The sequence below is a fragment of the Indicator indicator genome, chromosome Z (genome assembly GCF_027791375.1).
Source record: "Indicator indicator isolate 239-I01 chromosome Z, UM_Iind_1.1, whole genome shotgun sequence".
Lineage (NCBI taxonomy): Eukaryota > Metazoa > Chordata > Aves > Piciformes > Indicatoridae > Indicator > Indicator indicator.
This window is the reverse complement of record NC_072053.1, coordinates 71,975,733-72,001,624: the sequence shown is the minus strand read 5'-3', so window position 1 is coordinate 72,001,624 and position 25,892 is coordinate 71,975,733. Positions and strand designations below refer to the sequence as shown.

Below are 25,892 nucleotides of genomic sequence, written 5' to 3'. Positions count from 1 at the left end.
AGGCTTAAAAGACCCAGAACTAACAACAGAGGAGAGGAAGCTGATGTCCCAAGGGGTGTAAGAACTGGGGGAATCTTCAGTGAGATAGCTGAGCAGACTTTTGCAAAGATGGTCTAGCTTCTGTAGTTCTTACGTGCAGGACTGTCCTTAAGTGCAGGGATTTTGAATACTGGTGGATACTGTACAGGAGAGCCCCATCCAAGAGGCGTAAGACAGTCTATGTTCAGGCAAGCACTTCCAAATGATCTGTGAAAAAATCACCACAAAAAAAAAAAAGAAAAAAATCCCCGTTTCTTGTAGCAGTTTGAGAGTGTGAAGGCATGCAGTTTTCTTCAAGACAAAACAAAGGGTGTAGTTGGGAGACAAAATCTTGGAATCATTAAACCAACATAATTTGTTCCTAGATATAATTCATAGAATTCATTTGAGGGGATCATTCCTGGTCACCCGAGCTGCATGGACTCATATGAAAAATCAGAAATTTGGCAGGTAAAAATCTGTCTTTTTTTTCCCCTCCATTCCTTTTCAGTAAAGTGTAACAGAGTGATACGTGCCCTGACAGTGAAGGCCTCTTGCATCCTTTTGTTTCACTGTCGCTGGAATGAAACCAAATCAGTGTAAATGTATAAGCCTTTAGCTTTCAGTCCTGCCCTTCTCTACCTCTCCAGCCAAATATTTAAAGCTTTTTTTGGTGTAGATGCAAATATCCTATACAGGAAGAGTAGGATTATAGAAATACCATTTCTTTTCATGAGGAGTGGTTAGAAAAGTTTGTTGCTTCTATGTTACTGCAAGTCTGAGACACTTCTCTGCTGCTTCCTTATCAAATAACTGGTACATGCAATTCTGCTTGTGGGTATATTTTCAGTTTGGGTGGCTGATTTTTTTTTTTTTTTTTTTATTTCCCTCTTTGGACAAATGTTTTAGAAGCTATGGGAGTGTTTTTACTGTATTTGGTGTGTGTTACTTTTAATTCAGAGTGAAGTGAATTCAGACCTTGAAGTTTTTTCACTTTCGTTGTTTTTCTAATCAAAATGCTGATATGATTCTATTAGTCTTAACAACCATATTCATATGTTGAAAGCAGTATGGACTTCTTTGTCAGTCTGTGACCAAACTGACATTCATTCTTATCCAGTGAACTGAATGGTAGGAAAAAGGGAAGAGATCAGCAAGCAGAATACACTGCTGAAGTCCAGGAGTTGCATCCATTTAGGAAATGCTTCCGTAGGCTCCTTTTCTGTATTTGCTTAGGTAACAAAGATAGTGAGTCCTTCTGAGTCTCTGTATAGATGTATACCATCTGCAAAATGCCTGCTTTATATAGATTTTGTGGCTTTTAATATCTTGATTGTACTTGCAGCACATCTCTATGTTAAAGACATTGGATTATTGTCAGATAGATAATAAAGATTAAATAGGTTTTGATCCCAGCTGTGCAGTGTTTATGGTAGATTGGAACAGATTCTGATAAAGCTTGTTTTAAAAGTGAAGGTGGAGACTATTGGGGTTTTTTTGGGTTGGTTTTTTTTTTTCCTTTGAATTCTGTTTCATGAGAAGACATACAGCATAATGTTTCCCAGTTGTCTTGCCTCAAACCATCTGTGACCTGCAGTAGTTTTAGAGACTTTCTCTGAGCAGGTCCGTCATCTCGACAGCAATAATGTCAAGGGACAGCAGGAGGCAAAACTTTGCTATCTTCTTGCCTCATGTGTTTAATGCACATTAGGATTCTTTGAATGTAAATTCTGTTAGAATGCATCTTCACATGTTACCAAGTGGATATTAAAGTGACGTAACTTTCAGTAAAATAATTTTCTTCTGACTGAAACCATTTGTTAGTTACAGGAATAACACCACTCAAACTGCAGTTAGAACAGGAAAAGACATTTCTCTATACTATGTCTCATCATTACAGAATGTCTCCGTTCTAGCTTTGTAGACAAAGTCAGAAAGGCTCATGACTTTAAGTTTCTGCTACTATGACAATGCTTTGGGAGTTGTCAGATGTTTTCTATCCATACAACATAAAAAGGTAGATATTTGTTAGCAAAACTAACAAATAGTGTTTTATTTGCATACTTTTGTGGAATTTGGAGAGTATAATGCCAAGCTCTTTTATGGAATTACACACCTTGAAGAAAACATTGAACCTTTGTTTTGTTTCATTTGTTTGATTGCTTTTTCCTCCTCTCTCCTAAGAATAATTATGACTTCTTCAGCTTCGGGAATATATGGAAACTTTGGTCAGGCAAACTACAGTGCTGCAAAACTTGGCCTTTTGGGTCTTGCAAACACGATTGCAATTGAAGGTGGGAAGTATAACATCCACTGCAACACAATTGCTCCTACTGCTGGTTCCAGAATGACCCAGACTATCATGTCACCAGGTGAATAATTTAACGTCTGCATGTACTGGTATTTTTCAGGAAATTGAAGCACAGCTGGCTTTCTTACCTCTTAAAAAATATAAATCCTTTATGCCTCAACTGTTATCTTTTTGTCTCTGAACTGTCAACTTAGTCTGTTGTAAGGGATTCCAATTTTCTGCTGCAAGATAAGATGCAATTTTTGTAATTCATAAAAGCAATTTCATGTGGCAAGGTGCCTTAATTATGATCTAGGATCCTCCTATAGTATATGAAAGGCTTATTTTTTTATCAGCTGTGGAATCAGGTGTTAGCCCTTGTTATATTGCAAAATTAATTGCAAAATACTGTCTTTTGCAAAACATGTCATGTGTTTACTTCTTTGTTCCCTGATCAGCAGGAGATAATGAGCTGAATTGCCTAATATACTCTGGTTTTCTTTATTGCAGTTACTAATCCTTAAATGCCTGAACAGGTTTTAAGGGAGTGCTGCAATGAGAAATCAGTACAAAGTGGTAGAGACAGCTGTGTAAGAAGTGTAAGTTTAGGATAAATAGAGTGGCTAATTACTTTGGCAAATGACCAGAAGAAACAAGAATTTGGTGTGGTAGTTTTAGGCTGTATTTTTACAATTTTCCACAGATCTTGAACAGAAAGTGGTAGAATGTAAATAAATCACTATTGAGTGTTTAATTTTCTTCCCACCCTTCTTTTCCTTAGTGATAGTGAGATTTCAAAGCCAGTGGAATCACTCAATTTTCCACGTGTGTATGTAAAATAGTGAAGCGTAATATATTTTATACAGTAGCATGTGGATTGAACACATGATTTCATTTGACTGATTAAGTTCTATGTAAAGTATCCTGGTTTAGTTCTAATTAATCCAAATTATCTAGAAATTCAGCACCACTGTGGGTCGTTTGTTCCAAGGACTTACTGCACCTACTTACAGAAGAGTAAAATGCATTAAACTTGTCGCCATGAGTTCCTGAAGTGTAAAGTGGAATTCAGCAGCTGGAATTTCCTGAAAATATTTACACAGAGCACAAAAAAAGCACATCTTATTTTTCTTTGTTACTTAAAGAATAATAAGATCCTCTGGTCCTCCTTTTAAGTTAAAGCTCTGATAATTTATTTCTTACCTTGCTCCCTCCTTCCCTGTCCAGTTTTTCAAATGCTCTTAAAAAGTTTGGACAGCAGACCTTTAAAAAACATTTTCATATGTCTTATCAAATTATCCTTGTTATCTTAGTGCTTCCCTGTTCATCTTTAGATGTCTGCAAGCACCTGTGCTTTAGCATTACCCTGGCTATTATGTTCAGCTTGGCCCACTTACTGTTCTTGCTAGAACTGTAAATGTAGTTTGTACCTTTTGTATGTTTTTTTTAACTTTACAACCTGTTTCTTAATTTAATAATGGATTAATAACATCAGTGATAACAATCTTGTGCTAATTTTTGAGAGTAAATAGTATGTAGTGTGAAGTTGAATACTTTAGATAAGCCTAACGGTTTTGTTACGCACTTAGCGCGTACCATATGAAATGGAGTTCAGTTAGATTTTACTTTTGTGGAACTTCTGAAAATGAATTTCTGCTCTTTCAGCTTGGATATTAACAGTATCTGTAATGATAAACTTTCCCAACTCTTTGTCTGTCAGGATACATCTAAAAATACATGTTGACCTTTAGCTGAGGGGTCTGTTGCTGTTGAAGGAATGATATTTCAAAAGCTGGAAAAAGGGAATTAAACCGGGTTATTTTTTATTTTTCAGACAGTGGATAGAATATATAGTAAGAGCTGCCTGGACAACCATACTTTGCTCCGCAGCGATATCTCCATTTTCAGATAGTTTTCTTCTGTGATAGATGACAATGAAAATCCCCTAATACAATTGATACGTAAATTTGGAAGGGCTGATAACTCTCAGTATCTCATTTGGAAATATTAGCATTTTCAAATGGGATATTTCTAAAATATTCAGCAGCTGCATTTTTTTTCATGTTGTCTTTTTTTTATCACTGACTATCAAATTAAGAGAAATTGCTCAGGTGCATCTCCATCAGGATTATGTCTAACCAGCTTGTCCTTGCTTCTAGCTGCCTACCAGATGGAGATACTGACATTGCAGTCTGCATATTAGTGTTCCCAACATTTAGAGAGTCCTTTAGACTGTCTGAAAAACAGTGTCATCGGAGTTGGAGGCATAAACGTATCTCAGGAATTGTTTGTTTTTTGTGAATCTTCAAGTGTTTCATTTCATATGTCTGTCCTTTTCATGGTAAAACGTTGTTTAAATTCTCTGCTGTTCATCAGAAGGCATTAGATTAATAATTTCGTGAAATCCTACAACATTTCTGTTTCATGATTTCACCTTCCAATTTGCTCTAGATCTGATCGATGCTTTCAAACCAGAGTATGTGTCTCCCTTGGTTGTTTGGCTTTGCCACGAGAGCTGTGCAGAGAATGGCAGCCTGTTTGAGGTATTTTTTATATTCCCTTTCATCCTTCTCTTAGCCTCATTTTGCCCCTTCCAATGAAATCAGTCACTTGCTTTAGCCTGTCCAGTCTTAACCTTTTTGCTAAAACTGAATTATCATGTGCAATACTACACAGTCAGTGGTCAGAACAAGTGCTGACCCTGTTGTGCTGTGTGACAGTTACAACCTTGTCAGATTCTAGTTTGTGCTCAAAATGCTACTGATTTGATTGTTACAATTCTTGTTGAGCGCTATTAAGTATGAAAGGTACCAGAGAAAATACTACAAAAGACGTTTTTGTGTTCTAAAGCATTTAAACACAGAAAGCAACGTGCAGGAAGGATTAATTACTTAGTTTTGGAATACATTGTAGGTGTTGTCATCAGACTGCTAGCTCAAAAATTGTATGCAAGCTGTTGTTTTGTTCTTAGGGTTTTATGTTGCTTGCATTCTAGTGCCTAACTAAATTGTGAAATACAACCAGCAGTAGTTCAGAAATTTTTTTATGTTGAGTTTGTTCTGAAGTGTAGTTTTGTTGCCCTTCATAAGCAAAAATTGGCTTTGTAACATGGTAAGCTGATGGATTTTCTTTTTTGTCTTGGCAGGTGGGAGCTGGATGGATAGGAAAATGTAAGTACTTTGTGTTGCAGGATTGATCTTGTTTCTTGAATCGACAACAGAAGTGTGCAAATGATCTTTGCAGTTAGCCTCTGCTCAAGACATTTTTATTTAGAGAGGATTAGCAAAAGCCTACTGATGAAACTACTTATTTTAAGTAAAGGTCGCGAATTTCACTACACATGGGAAAATCTGGTAACCTCATATAGCCTTCTACAAGAGTTTTAATAAAGCCAAAATCTGTGGCTTCTTCTCCCTGGTCAAAAGAAAATACTATTTTTCGTCGCTATAATGGCTACTGTTGATGTCTTTAAAGTGAAATTGGGTTGTTAATGAGGTTCCAGTATGACCTTATTCATTGTCTATTACTAATTAAGAGTGAAACTAACATGACGGATTAAGGATTAGTTTCAATTCAGGAAGTCTGTATCTTTCCAGAACTGATTTTACATTAACCTTATCAGTTTTTCTCAAGTTACAGTATTGAAATAAATCTTCATGGACCATTTAGATATGCTTGATGTAGTAACATTCTTTCATGGATAACAAGTAGTTTTCATATTTCCCTGTAGTTTTCCAAAACTTATAGAAGATTGTTAAGCTTTACTAACCAAAATTGTATTGAAGACAACATATATGGATACCTACTAGCTACAACTTTTCACTAGAAGCTTCACTAAAACTGATGTAAGATTTTCAGGGAGCAATCAGTTTGTGGTGGCTTTAATGAAATTTAAAACCATGGCATTCCTTTTCTAGATGTCAGTTAAAAGCAGTGAGCCCCTTTAGTTCATCTTGAAGTTATGCTAATAAGCTAAATGGGAATACTTGCAACATTCATTTTTTTTGCACCTTCTTGAAAGTAGTGGCCCAGATGAAAGTGATCTCAATGAACTAAACGTTTCTGTATTTGTTACTTGAACTTTCTGGCTCATGTTTTTCATTAGTACGCTGGGAGCGATCCTTGGGTGCTATTGTCAGAAAGAAGAATCAGCCAATGACAGCCGAAGCAGTGAGAGATAAATGGGAGACGGTCTGCGACTTTGATAATGCCAGTAAACCCCAAACTATCCAAGGTAAAAAAGACTGTGTACTGGTTTTAGGGTTATACCTTTAGAATTTTTCACAGATCTTGGGCAGAAAGTAGTAAGAATGTAAATAAATCACTATTGGGTGTAAAAAGGAAAAATAATGATCATTCTAAACAATTCCATTGAAGGGATAAATCCCTTAAGATTTAATTCTCAAAAAAAAAAGTTTGGTCTATCTCTATTGCAGCAGTCTAGCAGGGTGTTTCTTCATTTCTTGCATCCTTTGCTGGGGAAGGTAATAACCTGCATGCTGACCTTGGCAAGTTCTAAAATAATCTCTGCTTCTTTTTTTCTTCCCTTTGGACAGGGAGACTGGGGGGGAGGCAGAGTGCCAGCTTTCCTGGCTTTGGCCAGGAAGGTTTTTGTGCTGTTTTTTAATTGTAAATATCTGTAAATATTGTAAATACTGTATTTTTATATATATTGATTGCATTCCATTGTAGACTGTAGTTTTGCTTGTAAACAGCCTCATTTGCTTCCAAACTGAGCTGGTCTGGTCAAGTTAATGCGGGAGGGGGATTTTAACCCACCACACTTTGATAGATTGGACAAGCAAAGCTTTCTGGAGAATGCTTTTATGTAAGACACTTACTGAAAATTAAAGAACCAGTGTATTCTTTTGTAAACAAGTAATACAAATCATTTACTGTTGCAGTACAGCCAGATCTTTTTAAGGAAGCTTTTGTGTTCTTACCTATTGAATTAAGTCAGTTTTATTGGTCTTAAGTGTTTCTAGGGAAACTACATCACTGTCATTTTATGTCTTACATCCTGACTAATGGTAACATTTTATTTGCACCTACATACAGATAATAGGGTTTTTTGGTGGGTTTTGTTATGTGTTTTTGGTTTCTTTTTGTGTCCTGGGATCTTGTTTTTTGGTAGGTATTTCCGTACCAAGTAGTTCTCTGCTGAAGTCATTTGGTGTAACACAGAAAAGTTCTTCCTTACTGCCTTGAATTCCTGGGTAATAGCACCCAAATGTACTGTCTCTTTCAATATTTTCTTTGTTCCTTTCCTTTTTTTTAGGATTTTTTCACCAAAATTGCACTGATCTTTCCTGCTTCATGCTTCCTTCTCTTTCATCTTCCAAGCTTTCTCTTTTTTGTCTTGTGACTGTTACTTATTTAGCTCTGTAGTTGTCATAGTTCATAAATGAATGACACAGACTGATTTATCCTGACTGCTTTCCAAGATTTCTCAAGATGTTAACCTTTAGGTTGTCACTGTGAGTTACATGTGCTAAGTATCGCTGATGGCTGTTTCATTATTATGCAGATTGTTATTTAGGTCAAAGATTATTTGTCAAATTAAGAAAAGGTGGAAGTGGGAAGGAGGCATGCTTATCTACAATAACAGCTGAATTTCAGAAACACTTGGATACAAAATAGATGTTAAAGCTGTTGATCCTGAAATCCATAAAAGTACATGGATGTGGTTTTAGACCTATACCAGATAATAGGCCACACCTCCTTTCCCTTAGATCCTGATAGAGGAATGTAACTGACTGCACAGTAGCTCTGTCACCTTACTGACTGGTGTCCCATTTTCAAGTGTATGTCAGTTTTGTAAATGTTCTTTGTCCTACTATGGCGTGGTCTCTCTAACAGCATAATGCCAGCTTTATAGCTTCAGATCTGTTCTCCAACCTTTCAGATGTACTGTGTTATTTTTATAGGCTGCTGGAATTAAAAATGTTGTAGAAAAAAGTTGTAGGTGGGAATTTATTTTGACTTATGTTTCAGCATTACATGTGATATTCCACATCTGCCTCTGGATGCTATTGGGAGAAAAAGAAATTATAAGATTTTGCCCTACTGGAGTAGGTGTGCTTACATTGTAGGTTTCTACAGTCAGAAAATTGTACCTATTGTATTAGTATGTGTCTGCCATGCAGAGTACTTAGCTTAACTTCTATTTTGTAAGGGACCTAGCTAAAAGACAGCATTGTTCTCTCAGTGACATCAAGATATACATACCATCAGGCTGAAAGAAAATGCTTGCATTAATTCATTTTATGTGAGCAGAAGGGTTGAAGAAAATTCTGAAAACGTAGAACTTATAATTCAGCTATAATTAAAGCTTTTTCTACTGCCAAAATCTCCACCTTCTTATTTGAAGGTATTCAACTGTTAAATAAGGGAAAGCAATTAGTGCTTGCATTGAAAATGAAAAGCTACAATACCTAATATCTGCAAGTTAAATCTCTTCAAAAAGATCTCATTATTTTGAGTAATTTGATGCTGTGAAGAGCAATCATGTACTAACTACTATGTATAATTATTAAAAAATACCCAATTTGATAGAGTATTTGCTTGTAATATAGTAGAAAATCCCTTAATCAGAGATGTTAATCTTGTTTCATAATTCAGGCATACTGATAAGTGCATCTTTATTTGGTCTGGGTTAGAAAAAAAGTAGGAGAGTCAACAGTTGATTGGTTAATGTTTAGTTTTTTTCATGTAGTTTTTTTTTTATTTGTCTCACAGTCCTACATAAGTCAGTATTTGGATTCACATTATACTTTTTTCTTTACTTAGAATTCTCATTTTTTGCAAGGATGGGGGGAAATCATTCTCATAGAAATGGGGCTTTACAAGGGCTCATAATGGTAGGATGAGAGGGAATGGACTGAAGCTTGAGGAGGGCAGATTCAGGCTAGATACTAGGAAGAAGTCTTTTAGAGTAATGGTGTTGAGACACTGGAGCAGGTTGCTCAGGGAGGTCGTAGATGCCCCCTGCCTCAAGTTGGATGAAGCCTTGAGCAGCCTGGTCTAGTGGAAGGTGTCCCTTGCCCATACAGGAGGTTTGGAACTAGATGAACTTCAAGGTCCCTTCCAACCCAAAACATTCTATGAATCAATTAAAACAAATGCTCCATAGCTAATGTTTGAATGATCATGCCCAGCAAAGCCCTCCTTTGATGTTTACCTAGAACATATTAAGAACTGTATTTTAGCTGTTCTGCTGGAGATGTTGAACTCTTGAACACTAAATGGGAGTACTGTCTCATCTCTGTTTTAGGAGCAGTCTTGTAAGAAGTTAAAACATTGTTTGTTTTTTTTTTTTTTCCCTTAAAGCCAGTTGAAGTAAAAATATTTTGTTTCTTTTTTTCCCCCATTCATTTTCTTTTTGATTTTTTTTTTTTAAAGTACTTCTTCAGTTTCTAGGTGTAACTTGTTCTTCTTGCACACAAACAAAATCAAACAAACCCCCTCTTGTTTGTGTAACAGAATATGCTCTTCTGGATTTGTGCAAATTTTAGTTAATAGGAGATACCTAACTGTCACTTAATTTAGCAGTTGATGTTAATTTGCTAACTCATTGAACTTTCTCAGACATCACAATAATGTGCTTAGTAAAGCAATTTTCTTGGAAGCTACCCTACATATTTCTAGATGAGCAGTTGCTGATAGTGCAGTACAGTCTTGCATAGACTCTTCCCCTTACCCCAAAAGCTATCTCACAGTCAGTGTAACTGACTGTGCCTGCCTTTTCACTTTCCTTTTACTGCCTCAGGTGTCTTTGAACATTCTCTGAGGTTATTCCCTAAGCTTTACAGAAGTAGTCCTTAATGCATGTGGAGAAGTTCTGGCAGGGCCTATGTACTCCCACACGGTTTTCAAGTTTGTTAACCAGTGAAATGAAACCAGATATGATTACTTGTGCATTCATGTCTTTTTAGCAACAGAAAAAAAATATGAGAACAGACTTCTTAAAAAAAAAAAAACAAACAAAAACAAAACAAACCAAAAAACCCCCCTGTGCTAGGTTTTAGGCCTTAGGAAGTTGAAGTAGAAGGTACAGTTTTACTGTCTTGTGTTCTTCTGCGTCCTCTTTATGAGGAGTGAAAGGTAACCATCTATTTAACGCAATATGAAAATGTCACTGCCTCCAAGGCAGCAGTAAATCTGCAGCTGACTTATGTGTTTGATCTTTTTCCTAATTTGCATGATGATGCCACTTTCTTACCAATGATTAACTTGAAGTAATAGTTTCAGCTTACTTTATACAACTTCAGAACAAGTTAGAAATCTTTCAAGAAGCTAAGTAGGGCATAATCAGAGCCTTTACATTAGGACATAGAATCAACTTAGTGTACATCAGTGAGTCCCTCTGTGCCCTTAGGCAGTTTCAAATGCAGAATAATGTGACTTGGCTTAACTAGAAAATAATTGCTCTGGCTCTCATTTCCATCTGAATCTAGTGAGCTGACATGCTTGTCGTGGTAACTCAAGCCTGTGTTTTGAGATGCTGAGGAGTCCTGTGCTCCTGTGCCTGTCTGTAAGCAGAAACACCAAATTAAATACTGAATTGATATAGAGAAGCTTCTGAATGTGTGCTGCTTGTGCATTAAGTCATAGTTGCACCTTGCACTGATCAAGGGAGGTGATTCTCACTCTCTGCTTCTTGCTGGTGTGATGACATGGAGTATTGTATACAACTCTGAAGCCCTCAGCACAAGGACGTTGGCCTGTTGGAGTGGCAGAGGAGGGCCACAAAATGTTCAGAGGGCTGGACAAGCCCTCTGTGAGGGCTTTTTCTGTGAGGACAAGCTGAGAGACTTGGGGTTTAGCATGGAAAAGAGAAGGCCTCTTCTTATAGCAACCTTACAAGGTCATTGTAAGAGCCCTTTGTACAGAGCCCTTTCTGTACTTAAAGGGAGCTCCTGTAACAAAGATGGGCCCTTAGCAGGTCCTGTTTTTATTGGACAAGGGGTAATGTTTTTAAACTGAAAAAAGAGTAGATTTAGAATAGATACAAGAAAGAAATTTTTTACTATGAGGGTGGTGAAACACTCACACAGGTTGCCCAGAGAGGTCATAAATGCTCCCCCCTACCATCAGGGGAGTGCTCAAGGTCAGATTAGGTGAGGTTCTAAGCAATTTGATAAAGTTGAAGATGTCCCTGCTCACTGTACAGGGATTGGACTAGATGACCTTTAAAGGCCCATTCCAACACATACCATTCTGCACCATTATATTCAATTACAGATTGCTTTTGTCCTGTTTGTCTTAATGATATAATTGCATTTGAAATACCTGCTAGTAACCTTCTTTTCACATTTTACCATTGAGAACAACAGTCATTTTTCCTGCATGGAAATGAGTTGTGGACTTGAAAAGCTGAGGAAACATTCAGATTTACTTTGAGGTCAAAGCTGCACTTTACCTTGAAGATTTTGAAGCAATGTAAAACCTTCTCTTTGGTTCATACAGGAAAGTTAGAAATAGCATGTTGCTTATTCCAGCTGCTTACACAGCAGCTCAATGCTACTTTTATTTCATTAATTTTAAAGGGTTCTTACAAATTACAAATCTCATCTTGCAAATTTTCACATTCCACAGATGTCATAACCTCATGTCATGTTACAACATTGCTCGCACTGAGAGATAAAGCTAGTCTTTGGCAGGTGACAACACACATTCATTTTGTAGATGGTCCTTTGTGAGATTCAAGCCACAAATAAAACATTGGAAGTGAGACTGAGAAGCGAGAAGTAGTTTTCAGGAACTACGATTCTGCAAGCGGGTATGCAGTGAACTCGCAGGATATTTAGGGGAGGCCTGTGTAATAGGGCAACATGATGTTAGTCTGAGCAGCAGTGCAATTCAGTATGGGTATGGGGGTTTTGAAGTGGAGCAGAGTAGTTCCAAAGTAAAGGTATTTCAGTAATGATCACAGAATGTTAGGGGATGGAAGGGACTTGGAAAGAGTCCAACCCCGCTGCCGGAACAGGATCACTTAAAACATTGCCTTTATTTTTCTGTGCGTGATTCTCACTGCTTTTTGTTTAAGTCTAACACAAGTGTTTAATACTGTTCTAGCCATGCTGAGTTTCAAGAAGCAGGCTGTTACTGGTTTCTGCCTTTACTGTAACTGAATTCTGTGTCTCTGCCATGCATCATCTGTCTTGTAGTCTTGGCATTGTTCAAGTCACAGATGTATTTATTTGTTAGTGTGACTCATGGCTTGAAAAGTGGTGTATAGCATCAGTTACTGTGTTTCACCCATTTGAATTAAGTAGGTGTTACTGATTGCTGGGTGCAGAACTATAGGGACTGCTGTAGGGATTGCTTATCAACTGTTGTGTAGTTTCCTGTAAAATGCAGCATTGTGCTAAATTTGCATATGTGTATTTACTGTGTTTAAAAATTAATTGAGAGGTACCAGGCTATATCTCATTTGCTAACATGTTTGTTGTATGTGTAACTGGAATTAATTTATGGTTATTTATAAGTGATTTTATTCTTCCCAATCCTTTCTCCAGAGTCCATAGCTCTATTGAATGATGTTCTAACTCAGATAGAGTCTCAAGGGAGCATTTCTATGAATTCAACAAGCTCTGGATCAGCAGTCTCTTCATCTGTTGACACAGTGAGTACCTCTATCTACCAAATGCATGTGGAAAACCTTGAGCAGAGAGACTTGTGTTGTTCATCAGCTTCTACTCTGTCTCATGGTCTGCAAAAAAAGGAAGGTAGGGTTTTAAGCTAGAAGTGAGGAAGCACAATAAGAAACATGTTCAGACTCTGCTTTATTTTTCTTACTGATGGTGGGAAAACTTAAAGCTAAATAGACAATAATGCAGACTGCTAGTTCATGTAACTTCTGTAAGCCTCTGTAGTTAGGATATTGTTCAGGAAAGGGAGAAGTCTTTGGCAACACAGCCTCCTTCTCTATAGATAGATAATTTTAGCTTGTTTCAGTCTTGTTATAGTGTCAATTATTTTTGGTTTATTTTAGAAAAATTGTTACGTACTGCTAGGAGTGGAGCTCTGTGAAGTTACACTACTTATTCTCAAAGCAAATTGTTTGCAGCATGATACAATAAGGTTGCTTGTACTGTAACAAATGCATTTGCATTTTATGGTTTATTGCTTTATGTTCAGGCTTGACTATGATGAAAACGCTCAACCATGAATTCTGTTTGGTATGAGAATTATAGAAGGAATGTGAAATATTAGCTGTTACAAATTTCTATTTTTTACTCACTTTTTTTCTTATACTGACTTTCAATTTCTAGGCAAGCGTTGTTGGCCGGGAGTTGTCTACCAATGTGTATACGTATACTCACTTAGAGCCTATTCTGTATGCCCTTGGTGTGGGAATGTCAACTAAGGATCCGGATCACCTAAAATTTCTCTTTGAAGGAAGTGAAGAGTTCTGCTGTCTACCGACCTTTGGAGTAATTCCTGCTCAGACATCAATATTTCATGATGTTCCTTCTGTTCCAGGACTAAATATTGATTTCACAAGGGTATGGAAGAGTTTTATACCTAGATTTGTTTGTGCTTTGTATAACAAGAAACTTGCTAATTAGTATATTTGTAATATTATTAAGTTCCCTTTATTACAGAAAAGGGAAACTCAGTATTTTGTGTTCTTACATTCTGAGAAATTATGTCACTAATGTCATTTGTGTCATTTGTATAAGCTGTGTCTTCCTAAGATGGTATGAATGATCAATTTTGTGTAAAATTTTCAGTTCACTGTGATTTCAGTAAAATACAAAAGTTTAAAGCTTTCTTTGGAAATATTTTGTGCTGGGGATGAAATGGCAAAACAAACCAAAAAGTTTTGGAGTTCTGCACACTTTATAAAATAACTGTGCATCACAACTGCAAGGAAATACAGCAAGCAATAGAATATATTGATTGTCGGTATCCTTTCTTTATGTAGATGCTGCATGGTGAGCAATATCTGGAGCTGTATAAACCATTGCCAACCTCAGGTCAGTCCTTTTGTGTTGCTTGATTTGCTTTTCATTATGACAGCAGTTCATGTAGACATACTATAAATTGTGAGAGGTAAGCTCTATTTCCAGCTTGATTTTTTTTCCATATTCTTTCTACAAGGGATGAGGGAGAAGAGAGGTAAGCTGTATTATTGAAGGAATTCTGAAACTGTGTTCTTGGAATCAGGTGTTGCTTTTCTATAGTGTACATTACATGCTGGTATATTACTCATATAATTTGATACTTATTAGCAGACTTCTGACTCTTGCTGTAAGATTGTACTATAGAAATTTTGGGATGCTTACTTAAGAGTTCTTCAACATTGTTTGCATCTGTGTGCCTACAAGAGGACAAGGTTTAAATTATCTAGTTAAAAGAGGAATGGACATCTTAACAGGGAGGCTACAAACCATTTACTTTTCTTCCTGTCAAAATTCTCAATATATTGGTTCTGCAGCTCTTTTTGCAGATGACAGTTTTCCCAGATTACAACACTTGAGAGGTGCTTCTTAGACTCATTCAGGATATGCATGGATGTGCCTGGGTTTCTTTTAGTGTTTTTTTTAAAAATAACTTTTACAGACTGTAGAAGGGAAAAGAAAGTAATCTTGCAAGCCACAGATAAATGGTATAATTGCTTGTTGAAACAAAAAAGAGACATGTGAATGTTACATGAACTTCAGTCTGATCATAATGGATTGCCAGGGTTTCAAAAAACTTTGTATTTTTCCATTTCATAGGCTAACTGTGTAAACATACATGGTTACATGCCCCTCTAGAGCAATGTCTTTAGAGGCAAACTTCATAAACTCACAGACCTAGGCCCTGAGCTGAGCTTCTCTTCTGTAGAACTGTAATTGTCACAGCCCTCTTGAAATTTGTGGACAATCCTGAAGTGATTGGAGCGTCTTTGAAGTCTGTGATGTGTTTGAGCCTCAGAATTGATTTGTGTTTAACCCTGAATAGATGAGCTATAGCAACATTGTATTAAAAATACACCAAAAACTTAGGGGAAAAAAACAAATATTCCTCATATCTGCAAACAAATATTTACAAAGATGCCCAGACATTTTTATTGCAGTTATGATGATTGTGGTTACTGTGACTATTACTGTGATTATTCTTACTGTTAGTGTTAGTAAGGAAGTGTAAAGTGATCTGTGGACTTCATTCCTGAACCTTACAGTATGTATGTGTTCTTCCTTTCTTACAGGACAATTAACTTCAGTTGCAACCGTTGCTGATATTCTTGACAAAGGATCAGGAGCAGTCTTGCTCGTAGATGGTAAGAAGGTTTATAATTTTTGGAGAGGATGCAGTAAAACTTGACAGGGTCAATTTAGCTGTACCAATAATTTCCAGCCTTTTCACAGTAAAGACTGTTAGATTACCAAATGTCAGTGAGAGCTGAGAAATGAGATTAGTGATAGCTATGTAATGTAAAATGTATTTGTTCTTAGGCAGTTAAGATACTGAAATAAGAACACTGACTTTTGACAAAGATTTCAGAGTTTAGGTTTATTCTTATGTAGGTGGAAACATGCACTAGGCAAACCAAACAAAATTCTTCTGATAATAACACCTAGTCCTATTTAGTACTATTCTACTGGCTTTCAGAAAGGGGATGTGCTTTTCTGGGGGGGGAGAATGTGTGTATGCAAAGGTTAGTCATATATATATTGTGGAGACTTCTGCAAAGCAGCTATGTTTATGAGCATGTCCAGACATTCTTTTTTTGTCTGCACTATTCTCTTCTAAACAAAGCACCATTTTCTTCATACTGTATCCAAGTTAAATGATGTTCAGAATTTGAAGTTGTCATTTTCAGAATTTTGGTGTCTTTAGTTGTGATCATACAAAAACACCTTGGGAATTTAAACTGGAAGGGTAGGCAGTGAATTCCTAAACATTCTTGAGCTTTTATTCCTTCAGTGTACGTATAAATCTGTAAAAAGGTCATTGCTGTCCCTTTGTTCCTTCTAGCTGTGTTGCTTCGATACTAAGTTAACATAAAGTTGTCCTGTGTTTGCAACATGCAGAAGTTCTCTCTGTCAGCGCAGTATCACCCTATATCAGAGGTTGGAAGGGACCTCAAGAGATCATCAGGTCCAAGCCCCCTGCCAGAGCAGTCCTAGTGGTTTTTAAATTTCTTTTGGAACTGGAAATGAACATTGCTAACAATACTGTAAATTTCAGTCTCAGAGGAAAGGGAGTGGAATAGGAAGTGTGAGGCTGAATATTGATTCAGCTTAAGAAGTACAGCTTCTACAAAAGAAGGGACCAGGTGACCTTAAACTAAAGCCTGCTCTAGAGTCCTTTTCTTACAGAATACTAGTACCACATTTGCTTTACAAACATGGGATCCTTAATAGCTCCAAATGCAGCATATTTTATGGTGGAATTTTATCATATTTAAATGAATTGGTAATTCAGTGTGATATGCTGAAATAAATTCTAATTTCAGCACTCTGAAATATCTTCAGTGCCTTGAATGTCATCAGAATTTTGATGGCTCATGTTTAAGTTTTAATGCTTTCATATAGATAAAATTGATGATTATGTTACTTGAAACAGATCATAAATCTTCACTAGTCAGAAAGTGATTTGCAACAGTGCAAAATCAAAGTGTTGACCATTGCCCTTTCAGGTATTAAAATGAACTTTATCATGTTGGAGGTTGAACTTTTCTTCTGTAACAACACATTCAATCTCTTTCTCTTTTGTTGTCTTTCAGTGAATACCTATTGGGGAAAGGACCTAGTGTGTTATAATCAGTTCTCTTTGTTTTTTGTTGGAGCTGGAGGATTTGGTGGAAAACGATCATCCGAAAAGGCAAAGGTAAATTCATGCATACCTGCTTAGAAAACCCCACAAGCTTCTGTCAGCATGGCAAGAAATACTGGAAGAATAAACTAGCATTTGAGCAGTGTGTCAGTACAAACTCAAATGTCATTTAAACATTTTTGTTCATTAAACAGCTTGGATAAAAGGTACTCTTCAGGGAAACCAATGGTTTAGTTCTGACAGGAGAAAAGTGAGTTGCTAAACATGCAACTGATGAGATCTCTACACTGAAATATTTGAAAATGTAGGTATGTAATATCCTAATGGTAAACAGAATAGGGAGATTTACTGAAAAAAGTTTAGAATCTAGATTCTTTGGACTTAATATTAGAAAACTGTCTGGGATTAAACTAAAATTGAAACTAATATTAAATACATGATGATGTGGAAGAAATTGCTCCGGTAGAGGATTTTATTTAGACCTTTTAGAAAACAATCTTGAAGTTTACACTATGGCAGCAATAATCTGACCCAATTAGTTCCATGGAAGTGGTAAAATCTGCTACATGTACTTTGGGCTGTGCTGAATTACTTTGAATCTTTCTTCAGCAGGTCTTTAGACTGTCTGGCTTGGCAAGAGTCTTACTGCCTGTTTTGGGAAACCAAGATGTAAACTTTGCCAAAAAAAAAAAAAAAAGAAACTTTATGTGGTTTGATACTGTTTTTAGATACCTTAGCTCACACCTGTAAATGAACAGATGAGGCAGGTTGGTTAATTTCATGTTAAAAGCTTGGGAAAGGCTTTGTTTTCTTAATCTGCTTTTGGTCTGAAAAGTTTTTAGAGAGTTCTTAGAAAAAGAACAGAGAAGTGGCTTTTATTTATTAGTCTTGTTTTTCTTCAATTTGATTTGAGGATCTTTACCTCTCTTCTATGTTTAGCTTTAAGAGCAGATTTTTTTGGCTGCCCTTGTTTGAGTATGCGCAGCAAGGAGAGTGACTGAGACATTGAGAGTTTACATGCTTTTTCTGGAGGCCTGCTACTGAATTGCTGCATCGTGTCAGCTAGACTCACAGCAGAGTCCGATTTAAGCCTTTCTCAGCTCTGCTGTCATGATCACATGTCAGTTTCTGCCTCTGTGCTCCAGTCAAGAATATGTGGTCTATGTGACGTCAGTTTAGCTCCAGCTCAGAGATTTCCTTTGCTTCTGTTTAAGGTGATATTTATTTAAAAATAAATTGATAGTTTTAATTTCATGTGTACGTATACAGAGCGTTCATGTTCCCCTTAGCCACATGGTTTTCATGTGTTAAATGTATGCTAATAGATGTGACCGTATGTTAATATCGCAAGATATTGCTGTGGTAAAAAGACTAGCTCAGTGAAAAGCTGGGAAGTTCTCAGATGTGTGGTGTTAGGTTTGAACTTGTAATTTCTAGAAGAGATCTCTAGATGTAGCTCTATATAAACCAAAGTATTTGTGAGAAAGAGGTTTGGAAAGTATAAAGAGGAAAAGAGAAGCAGCATTCTAGTTTCTTCCAGTGGATTAGAACTTCTGCGTTTTGGTAGCAAGTTAGCAAATGGAAAACATTGAATGTCACATGAACACAGAATGTGTTTGTCCAAATGCATGAAGTATCTATTCAAGGACCTGACATATAAGTGTTGTTTCTTTCCATACCATGTTTCATGGTAAGCTGCAACTGAAAGTTTTTTATTGTGAACTAAGTCCTTAATCACTACAGTAATAGTCAATTAAATACAGGGTATCTTAAGCTCAGTATTTTTTGAAATTTTTAATGAAATACCTATGTTTTTTTATATCTGTAATACTGTAGGTAATGTTCTTTGGGATTTTCTGTTTAAATTTAAAAGTTTTTTCACTTATATCTACATCAGTTCATGTAGTTTTTCCATTTATAACTTTACAAATGAGATCTTGAAATGTCTGCTCCTTGAAAGAGAAATGAAAAAGGCCTGCGTAGTATAAAAACTACACAGAATATTTATTTTAAATCGTGTATAAAAGTCTTCAGAATCCTTAATTATTCCATAATCAGATTTTAAAATAGTGCATGTGAAAAACCGCAGTGGGTCATAGGAAATGTGCTAATATGTAGTGGTAGTGTCAGTGACTGCACTATAGTGGCTTGGCATTTTTTAATTAAGCATTGCACTTTAGGTCACTGCAACTTCTTCACACTAGAGAAGTATGAAAATGCTATATAAATGAGGCAACAATCTTTCTTGTGATAGAAGAATAAACAAAATGTATTCTAGTTAAGATAACACAGTGGTAGTGACTTAAACAGAGGCCTCTGTGTAGAAGAGGCCAGTTGCAAATACAAATTTTCTTGCTTTGTCTTTGCAAACTATTTAAAAAGATTTTCAGATCCCTCTGTGCCAGAAAGAAATCCCAATCTGTGTCATTTTGTGCTTTACAAATTTACTATATCTGTGGACTGTGGCGAACAGATTTCCAGTTTGTGGTCTCTAATGCGCAGCACATGTAGGTCATGTCTCTCCTCTTGAGTTAGCATTTTCTTGCCCTATTGGCAGAGGAGTTTCCTTAATTATTCATATGCTGCCAAGTTGTAGTGCCGTAATGACCTGGTAGGTCAGGTTGCGTGTCTTCAAACCAATCAGATATAGGTTGTTGAGACATTCTTGTTTTGAAAGAGTTTTAGGTAGCGTCCTTGTTGTCAGGCTGACAAAGGTGTAAATTCATTGTGGTTCTCTGAAGAGACAGAAGCAGGAGCTATGTTACCAAGTTTTTCTCTGCTGTTATTAAATATGAAACTGCTCAACTGTTTTGTTTTTTTTTTTTGGTTGGTTGGGTTTTTCCTTTGGTAAAGAGCTTACACAAACTAGGTAGAATTCTTACATGTGAGTCAACTTGCTTTCTTTTATTTTAGAAAATTTCAATTTCTCCTTGTTTAGGCTTCTGTGTTTGTTTTGAAAACCTAAGGAGAGGGAGGAAAAATTATTTCAGCTACTTGAATTTTGAATTGGTTATGGTGCTCTTTGTTTATCATGATCTAAGATTTCTCTGTTTAGTCTGTTGGTAAAGTTTATATCTGAAGCTGTAAATTGCATGAGGAACAGCTGTTGTACGATAATGTGGGACTTAATATGTAGCATGTCATTGCCAAAACAAAAGAAAAAAGTTCAATAGTGAAAAAAACACCTGGAAGCTCTTAGAAGCCAGAATTGATATAGTCTGTGAGTAAGGTAGTATCTAATTTTGTAATCCATTGTGCTTTTGTGAAGTATTACTTTGAAAACTTCGGTTTTGTGTTCTAAAACATTAATGTTCTACGAGACAACTTCCCCCCTGCCAAGGTAATAATTCTTGCTTCAGTTTTTTGGGTAGGAGGAGCCTTAAGAATTTTGTAAACGCGATTTCATTTTATACATGTATGACATATTCTGGCATGGGTACAGATAAAAGATTTTTTTTTTTTCAGTGAAATATTGATACTACTACTTTTACTTTAGGCAACAGCAAATCCGCCCAAGAGACCCCCTGATGCTATAATGTCTGATGTCACAACAGCTGATCAGGTAAAATTTTCTATGCTCTAGGTGTATGTTTGATTGGTTGGAGAAAGGAGTCTTTCTTGATGTTTGCTGATAGTTCAAATTTTCTGGTATACCTCAGTCATTTATATATGTTTATTTGTGTGTGTATGTATATGTCTGTATAGGTATATTGTGACGCCAAAATTTGTGCTAGATTGTGTTCAGTGTTGCAGTTCTGTGAGGTTTACAACAAATAGTGTAAGCAAATACATCATGACTAAAAGAAAAATAAGTTCACAATTTTGAAAAAGCTAAACTACTTGTCAGGTAAACCTGTAATACTGCCAGAGACCTGTCTGCAGGTCTGTCTATCTGCAGTCTCACTGAATCACAAGCATTTACTTTTCATTAAGTAAAATCTGAGTAAATAAATGTATCCTCCTTTAAAGGTAAACATATGCATATGTCAGATGAATAAGACAAGAGAGTCTGGAGCTAAGACAGAGTAGTATTTTCAAAAGAACCTTATTCATGGCAGGAGGCTGTAGCTTCTGGTGATGCAGTTACAATGTCGACCATGAGCTGAACAGTGGTAACTGGGATTTCTGCTTAGCTTGATTGTATATGGAGTAATTAAAGTCTCATCCAACTCATTCATGTGCTTGAAATCCAAATTAGCCCTATGCCCTTAAACCAGGAAAGAAAGCTTAGGTCAGCATTTCTATCACTGATTTACTTGCTGCATCCTAAAATTCACAGCATCAGTGTAGGAGGGACAGACGCCTAGTTCTTCTGAATAGGCTTTGTTGAAAGCTGACAAGGTGAGTGTTGTGATCCATTGTCAGAGTAAAGGTTCACAGGAGGCTCTTTAGGGATCCCTAAGGAGTGAGATGAGGCAAACTGAAATGGCTAGAATGATTACAGATTTATTAATTACATGTTTGTGCAGGCCATGTGCTGCTTTTGTGTTGGCACAGGCACATTGAGTCCCCTGTCATTCTTGGGGCATGTGATGTTATGGTGGTTGCTGAATGGTGAGTGCTCCCAGTATTCCATGTGACCACTGCTTCCGCTTTCTTGGGCAAACTGTTGTGAAGGTGGCAGCAATTCCTTGAGCTGGCACAGGTGTAGGCCCCCCAGGCAGTGTCTGAACCACAACATCCTGTTCCAGGAGCAGACTCTCATGGTTGCTCATTCTGATTAGTTGGTCTGTAGTAAACACCCACAACAGTATCAGTCATGCTAGCCTGCCCCTTAATTAGCACTCAAACTCTCAACGTACCCCTCCTCCACCCCTGGACAGAACTCAATACATTCTAGTTGCTCCCTGACGTAAAGAGCAACTCTACCACCTCACTTTGTTGACCTGTCTTTCCTAAAAAGGACATAGCCATCCCTGACCACATTCCAGTGATACGTGCTGTCCCACCATGTCTCTGTAATTGCCACCAGATCATAAACCCTTGACATCACATGGATTTCTTACTCCTCCTGTTTATTCCCCATTTTGTGTGCATTGGTGTACAGGCATTTCAGGAAGCCAGCTGAGCACACCGATTCTACCGTTGTAGGGTGGGAGCACTTCTGGTCTTCACTAATACTGGAGCATTGCCCCACTGGTGCAAACCCAGCAAAAACCCTTTCCCCCTTTGATTCTAGTTTAAAGCTCTATGAATGAGCCCTGCTAGTCCTTGTCCTAGAATCCTTTTTGCCCTGTGAGATAAGCCTTTCCCATGTACTAGCATTAGTCCTGTTATCCTATAAAACCAGCCATTATCAAAAAACCCGAAGCCCTGCCTGCAGCACCAGTCTTGGAGCAAGGTATTTATGGACTGGATTCTTCTATTCCCTTCCATATCATAGCCAGGTACTGGAAGCAGGGAAGTGAAAATAACTTGTGCTCCAGACTCTTTCACCAATTATCCCAATCAATGTCTGCGGTTATCTTGAACATTATGTTCAGTTCTAACTCAACTACATTGGATTCATTTTTTTCCCAAGAGGAAGCACTGCTTAGTGAAGAAGATACTGGGAACAGAGAGCTAATAACCATATTTACCCTTCACCATGTGTTCAGCAGAACAGAGGGTACAGCCACCTACAGTTTCTTGAAAAAAAAAGTGTCATGTTGGTGACCACTGATCCTTTTGGCTAGTGGTATCAAAGACTAATAACAGGTACTATAATGAATGTTTATTCCTTTCAAATCTGTTCCGATTCCTGAGACGTTCTTTAAAACCCAACCAGTGTTTATGAATGAGTTGCTGTACCATGGTGTAAGCTGCTTAGAGATGAAAAGTGGTTAAGGAAAATTTAGAAGTAGTATATAACCTTCCAAAAGGCTTTAAGGCTTAAAATTTGCATCTTGTTTATGGACATAAAAAAAAAGTAATCTAGTTCTTTGTGGAAAATTCATCAAGACAGAAGAAATATTTTATCATCTTGCCCTGTAGAGATATGGATGCGCTGTGGTAATTTTTTAGCTTGTTCTTTGTCTGTAACGTGATCTGTGCTTTACTAGATATACTGCCATAAATCTTTTGAATAAAATAGACCTTTTGACAGAAGATCAAGAAGACTAGAGAGTGTTTGACTATTAGCCATTTAGCAAGGAATGAATCACTCAATTTCAACCCTGTAGGGCATGTTTAATGTGGTAATAGAGCTTCAGTATCACCGAGTTACTTTTGTCCTGTCAGTTTTCAAATTAGGACCTTAAATTAATCAAACAGATTTTGCTTGATGGTTCATAATGAAATTAAGAATCACAGGCAGTGAATGACCTGTCTCTGGAGAGTTTTGTTTCTGTAGAGCTTTCTTTTCACTCCATTCCCAAATGTGTTGAATTCTTCGGAATTCATTTTTGATGACCCAAAATAAGCTTCAGTGGGTTTTTTAAATGGATGATGTCCAAATGATAGTGGCAGTTTTTGAAGGAAATAAATACAAAGTATTGAGTTTGTTGAGGGCTTTCTGTTTGTGTGGTTGGGTGGGTATTGGTTTGAGTGTGGGTGTTGGTTTGGAAGAATGGGATTTTGATCTTGTTGCCTCCCAAGAAATTAACTGTTCTCTATCTCCAAATATCAGAATTAATATTGAGAATATGCAGTGTTGTGGCAATAAGTGAAAGAGTATAACAGTAGCCCATAGATTGAATTTTTCAATAAGTCATTGAAGTTTTACTATTCTGTGTTCCTCCTGCTCTGAAAGCTACTTTGTCCTGTTTGCACATATGAAAAAAAAGCAGTAACATGGAGTTTGCAAGAAATCCAGCTATTGGTTAATATCAGTTCATTTCAGTATAATGTCTTAATTATTTTAAGAAATGGCTGCCACTTGAAAAATTCTCTTACTCTTTTGCAACAATCTTACGTATTTCATCAAAGCATTCTCCTACTTCAAATTCTGACTCAGTGTATGTTACTCACATTTATATAAGGAGAAATAGACATGAAAAAAGGGAGATGATTAGATTTTGAAAAACATGTCTCATCCTGCCATGCGGTGTACATGCAACTGTTCCCTCTATAAGTCTCTACAGAGCAGTGTCATGTGAGTTATGATGTGAATTTTTGCCAGAGCTACTTTTCCATGCAACTTACGTATCTCAAGCATGTAATACTCTGAGCGGTTTCTGGGGTCAGGAAAATCAGTCATTCTTCCTTTTTAAAGTCCTTGTTAGAGCCAATGAAACTGAGGAGGAACAGTTTTTTGATATCCTGTAATTTTTAAGTTGCTTTCATGTGGAAAACTAAAGTAGTGTTTTAAATGTTTCAGCATCTCTAAAAAGAGAATAAATCCAAATAAAGCTTGCTTTGTTTGTATTCTTAATACCCTTTGTATCCAGTGCTCTCTGGTACAGTTTTCAGTCATGCATGCATAAATGATGAATTTTATCTCCTTCAAGAACTCCTTCCACAGGCAGAGAGGGCTCTAGACATAGATGAGATAGTGTAAGAGTTAAGTTTTCCTGTGCTATTTGTTGGAAGAAGTTGTGTTCTGAGAAAAAACGGAAGGAAAATGATCTTGGGATTAATGACTTGTTTGAGCTGCATTTTTTTTTTTTTAAGATGGATTTTCTTGCTTTGTCCATGAAATTCTTATGGCCTGTGGGCAGCTCTTGCTCAGGTATCCCAAAGTACTCAGCCATATGGGTGTTCCTTAATCAATGGCTTTCACAGGAGAGGATGAGATCATGGAATTAGGAAGATGGGATTAGAACTAGCAGGAAGGTGTCTGAGCATCACAGGCTGAAACTGAAATTCATAGGAGCACTGAGTTTGAACAGTATGGCGCAAAAATGTGGTGCACTTGGAAGAACTAAGCCTTCAAGTGTTCAGCTGGAGAGCTGGAATTCATTCGTGCTGCTGACAATTACAATCTTTTCTGCAGCCTTGTATTTTCCAGTCAATAAAGTAAGGATATTTGTGAATGAGACATTTAAAATCGTATAGTATTTAAAGGAGTGGCATATAGCACCCAGTGGTGATATTTGAAAATGTGATACAATAAGCAGCATTAAAAATAAACCACTTTGGAGAATATAAGGATGCTTTACTAATTCATGGAAATTTAGACAAATTCAATAAATTCACACCTAGATTAATCTGATAGGATTTAAAATATGCAAGGTATGTAAAGCCTTCTGTTCTAGGTGTAAATCAAGCATTGACTGACAGAGTGTAACAAAATTGCTGCTATTTAGTGGTTTGGGCTTTTTTTTTTTTAATGTACAGTTATTTTCCATTTTTTCAGAAAAGGGGATAAAATAATTGGCACCTGCCATGTTTCAGAAGGCATCATCAGCATGCAGTGACTAATACTGCAGGATTGTCCTTCCCAACCTGAATCATTCTCATTCCTGCAGTCCTCTTGCTCATCCTGTTTTTAGTTAGCTATCTGAATTTTATTTTTTGTGTCAAGCTCAGCTATTGCAGTTCTTAATGTAACTGGAAGCAATTACGAAGACAATTCTGCACAAATCTAGTTCACTGCAAGAGAGTGGACTTTCTAAGATGTCTTTTTAAGAAGTTTTTATTGCAAAGTAAAGAAGTTCATGGGAAACATTTAACAGCCTAATAAATTACTAAACTAAAACCTACTGTAAAATGTTTTCTGCCTGTTGTCAGCAGGTTCAGAACTATGAGTCAGTGCTTTACTTTGAGAACCCTTGCAAGCTTCTTTGTGATTGGGAAAGTCAAAATCCCTTATTCTTTATTTAATTTGTGGTTTAAGTGTATGTAAATATTTGCATGTGTTTTTTGAGAAGATATCTGTATTTAGAATAAGTAA

At 36.8% G+C, this 25,892-nt stretch overlaps 1 protein-coding gene across 1 annotated transcript in view; it reads left to right on the top strand.

Annotated features, from left to right (window-relative positions):
* Positions 1 to 25,892, top strand: part of HSD17B4 (hydroxysteroid 17-beta dehydrogenase 4) — a 65,353-nt gene that overhangs the window by 8,634 nt on the left and 30,827 nt on the right. Inside the window, exons 7-17 of the mRNA XM_054397228.1 lie at positions 405 to 489; positions 2,203 to 2,390; positions 4,760 to 4,851; positions 5,454 to 5,478; positions 6,414 to 6,542; positions 12,829 to 12,935; positions 13,585 to 13,818; positions 14,241 to 14,292; positions 15,510 to 15,581; positions 17,031 to 17,134; positions 20,577 to 20,642. Of these exons, the coding sequence (XP_054253203.1) occupies positions 405 to 489; positions 2,203 to 2,390; positions 4,760 to 4,851; positions 5,454 to 5,478; positions 6,414 to 6,542; positions 12,829 to 12,935; positions 13,585 to 13,818; positions 14,241 to 14,292; positions 15,510 to 15,581; positions 17,031 to 17,134; positions 20,577 to 20,642 (1,154 nt within the window). The remainder of the gene's footprint in view (positions 1 to 404; positions 490 to 2,202; positions 2,391 to 4,759; positions 4,852 to 5,453; positions 5,479 to 6,413; positions 6,543 to 12,828; positions 12,936 to 13,584; positions 13,819 to 14,240; positions 14,293 to 15,509; positions 15,582 to 17,030; positions 17,135 to 20,576; positions 20,643 to 25,892) is intronic.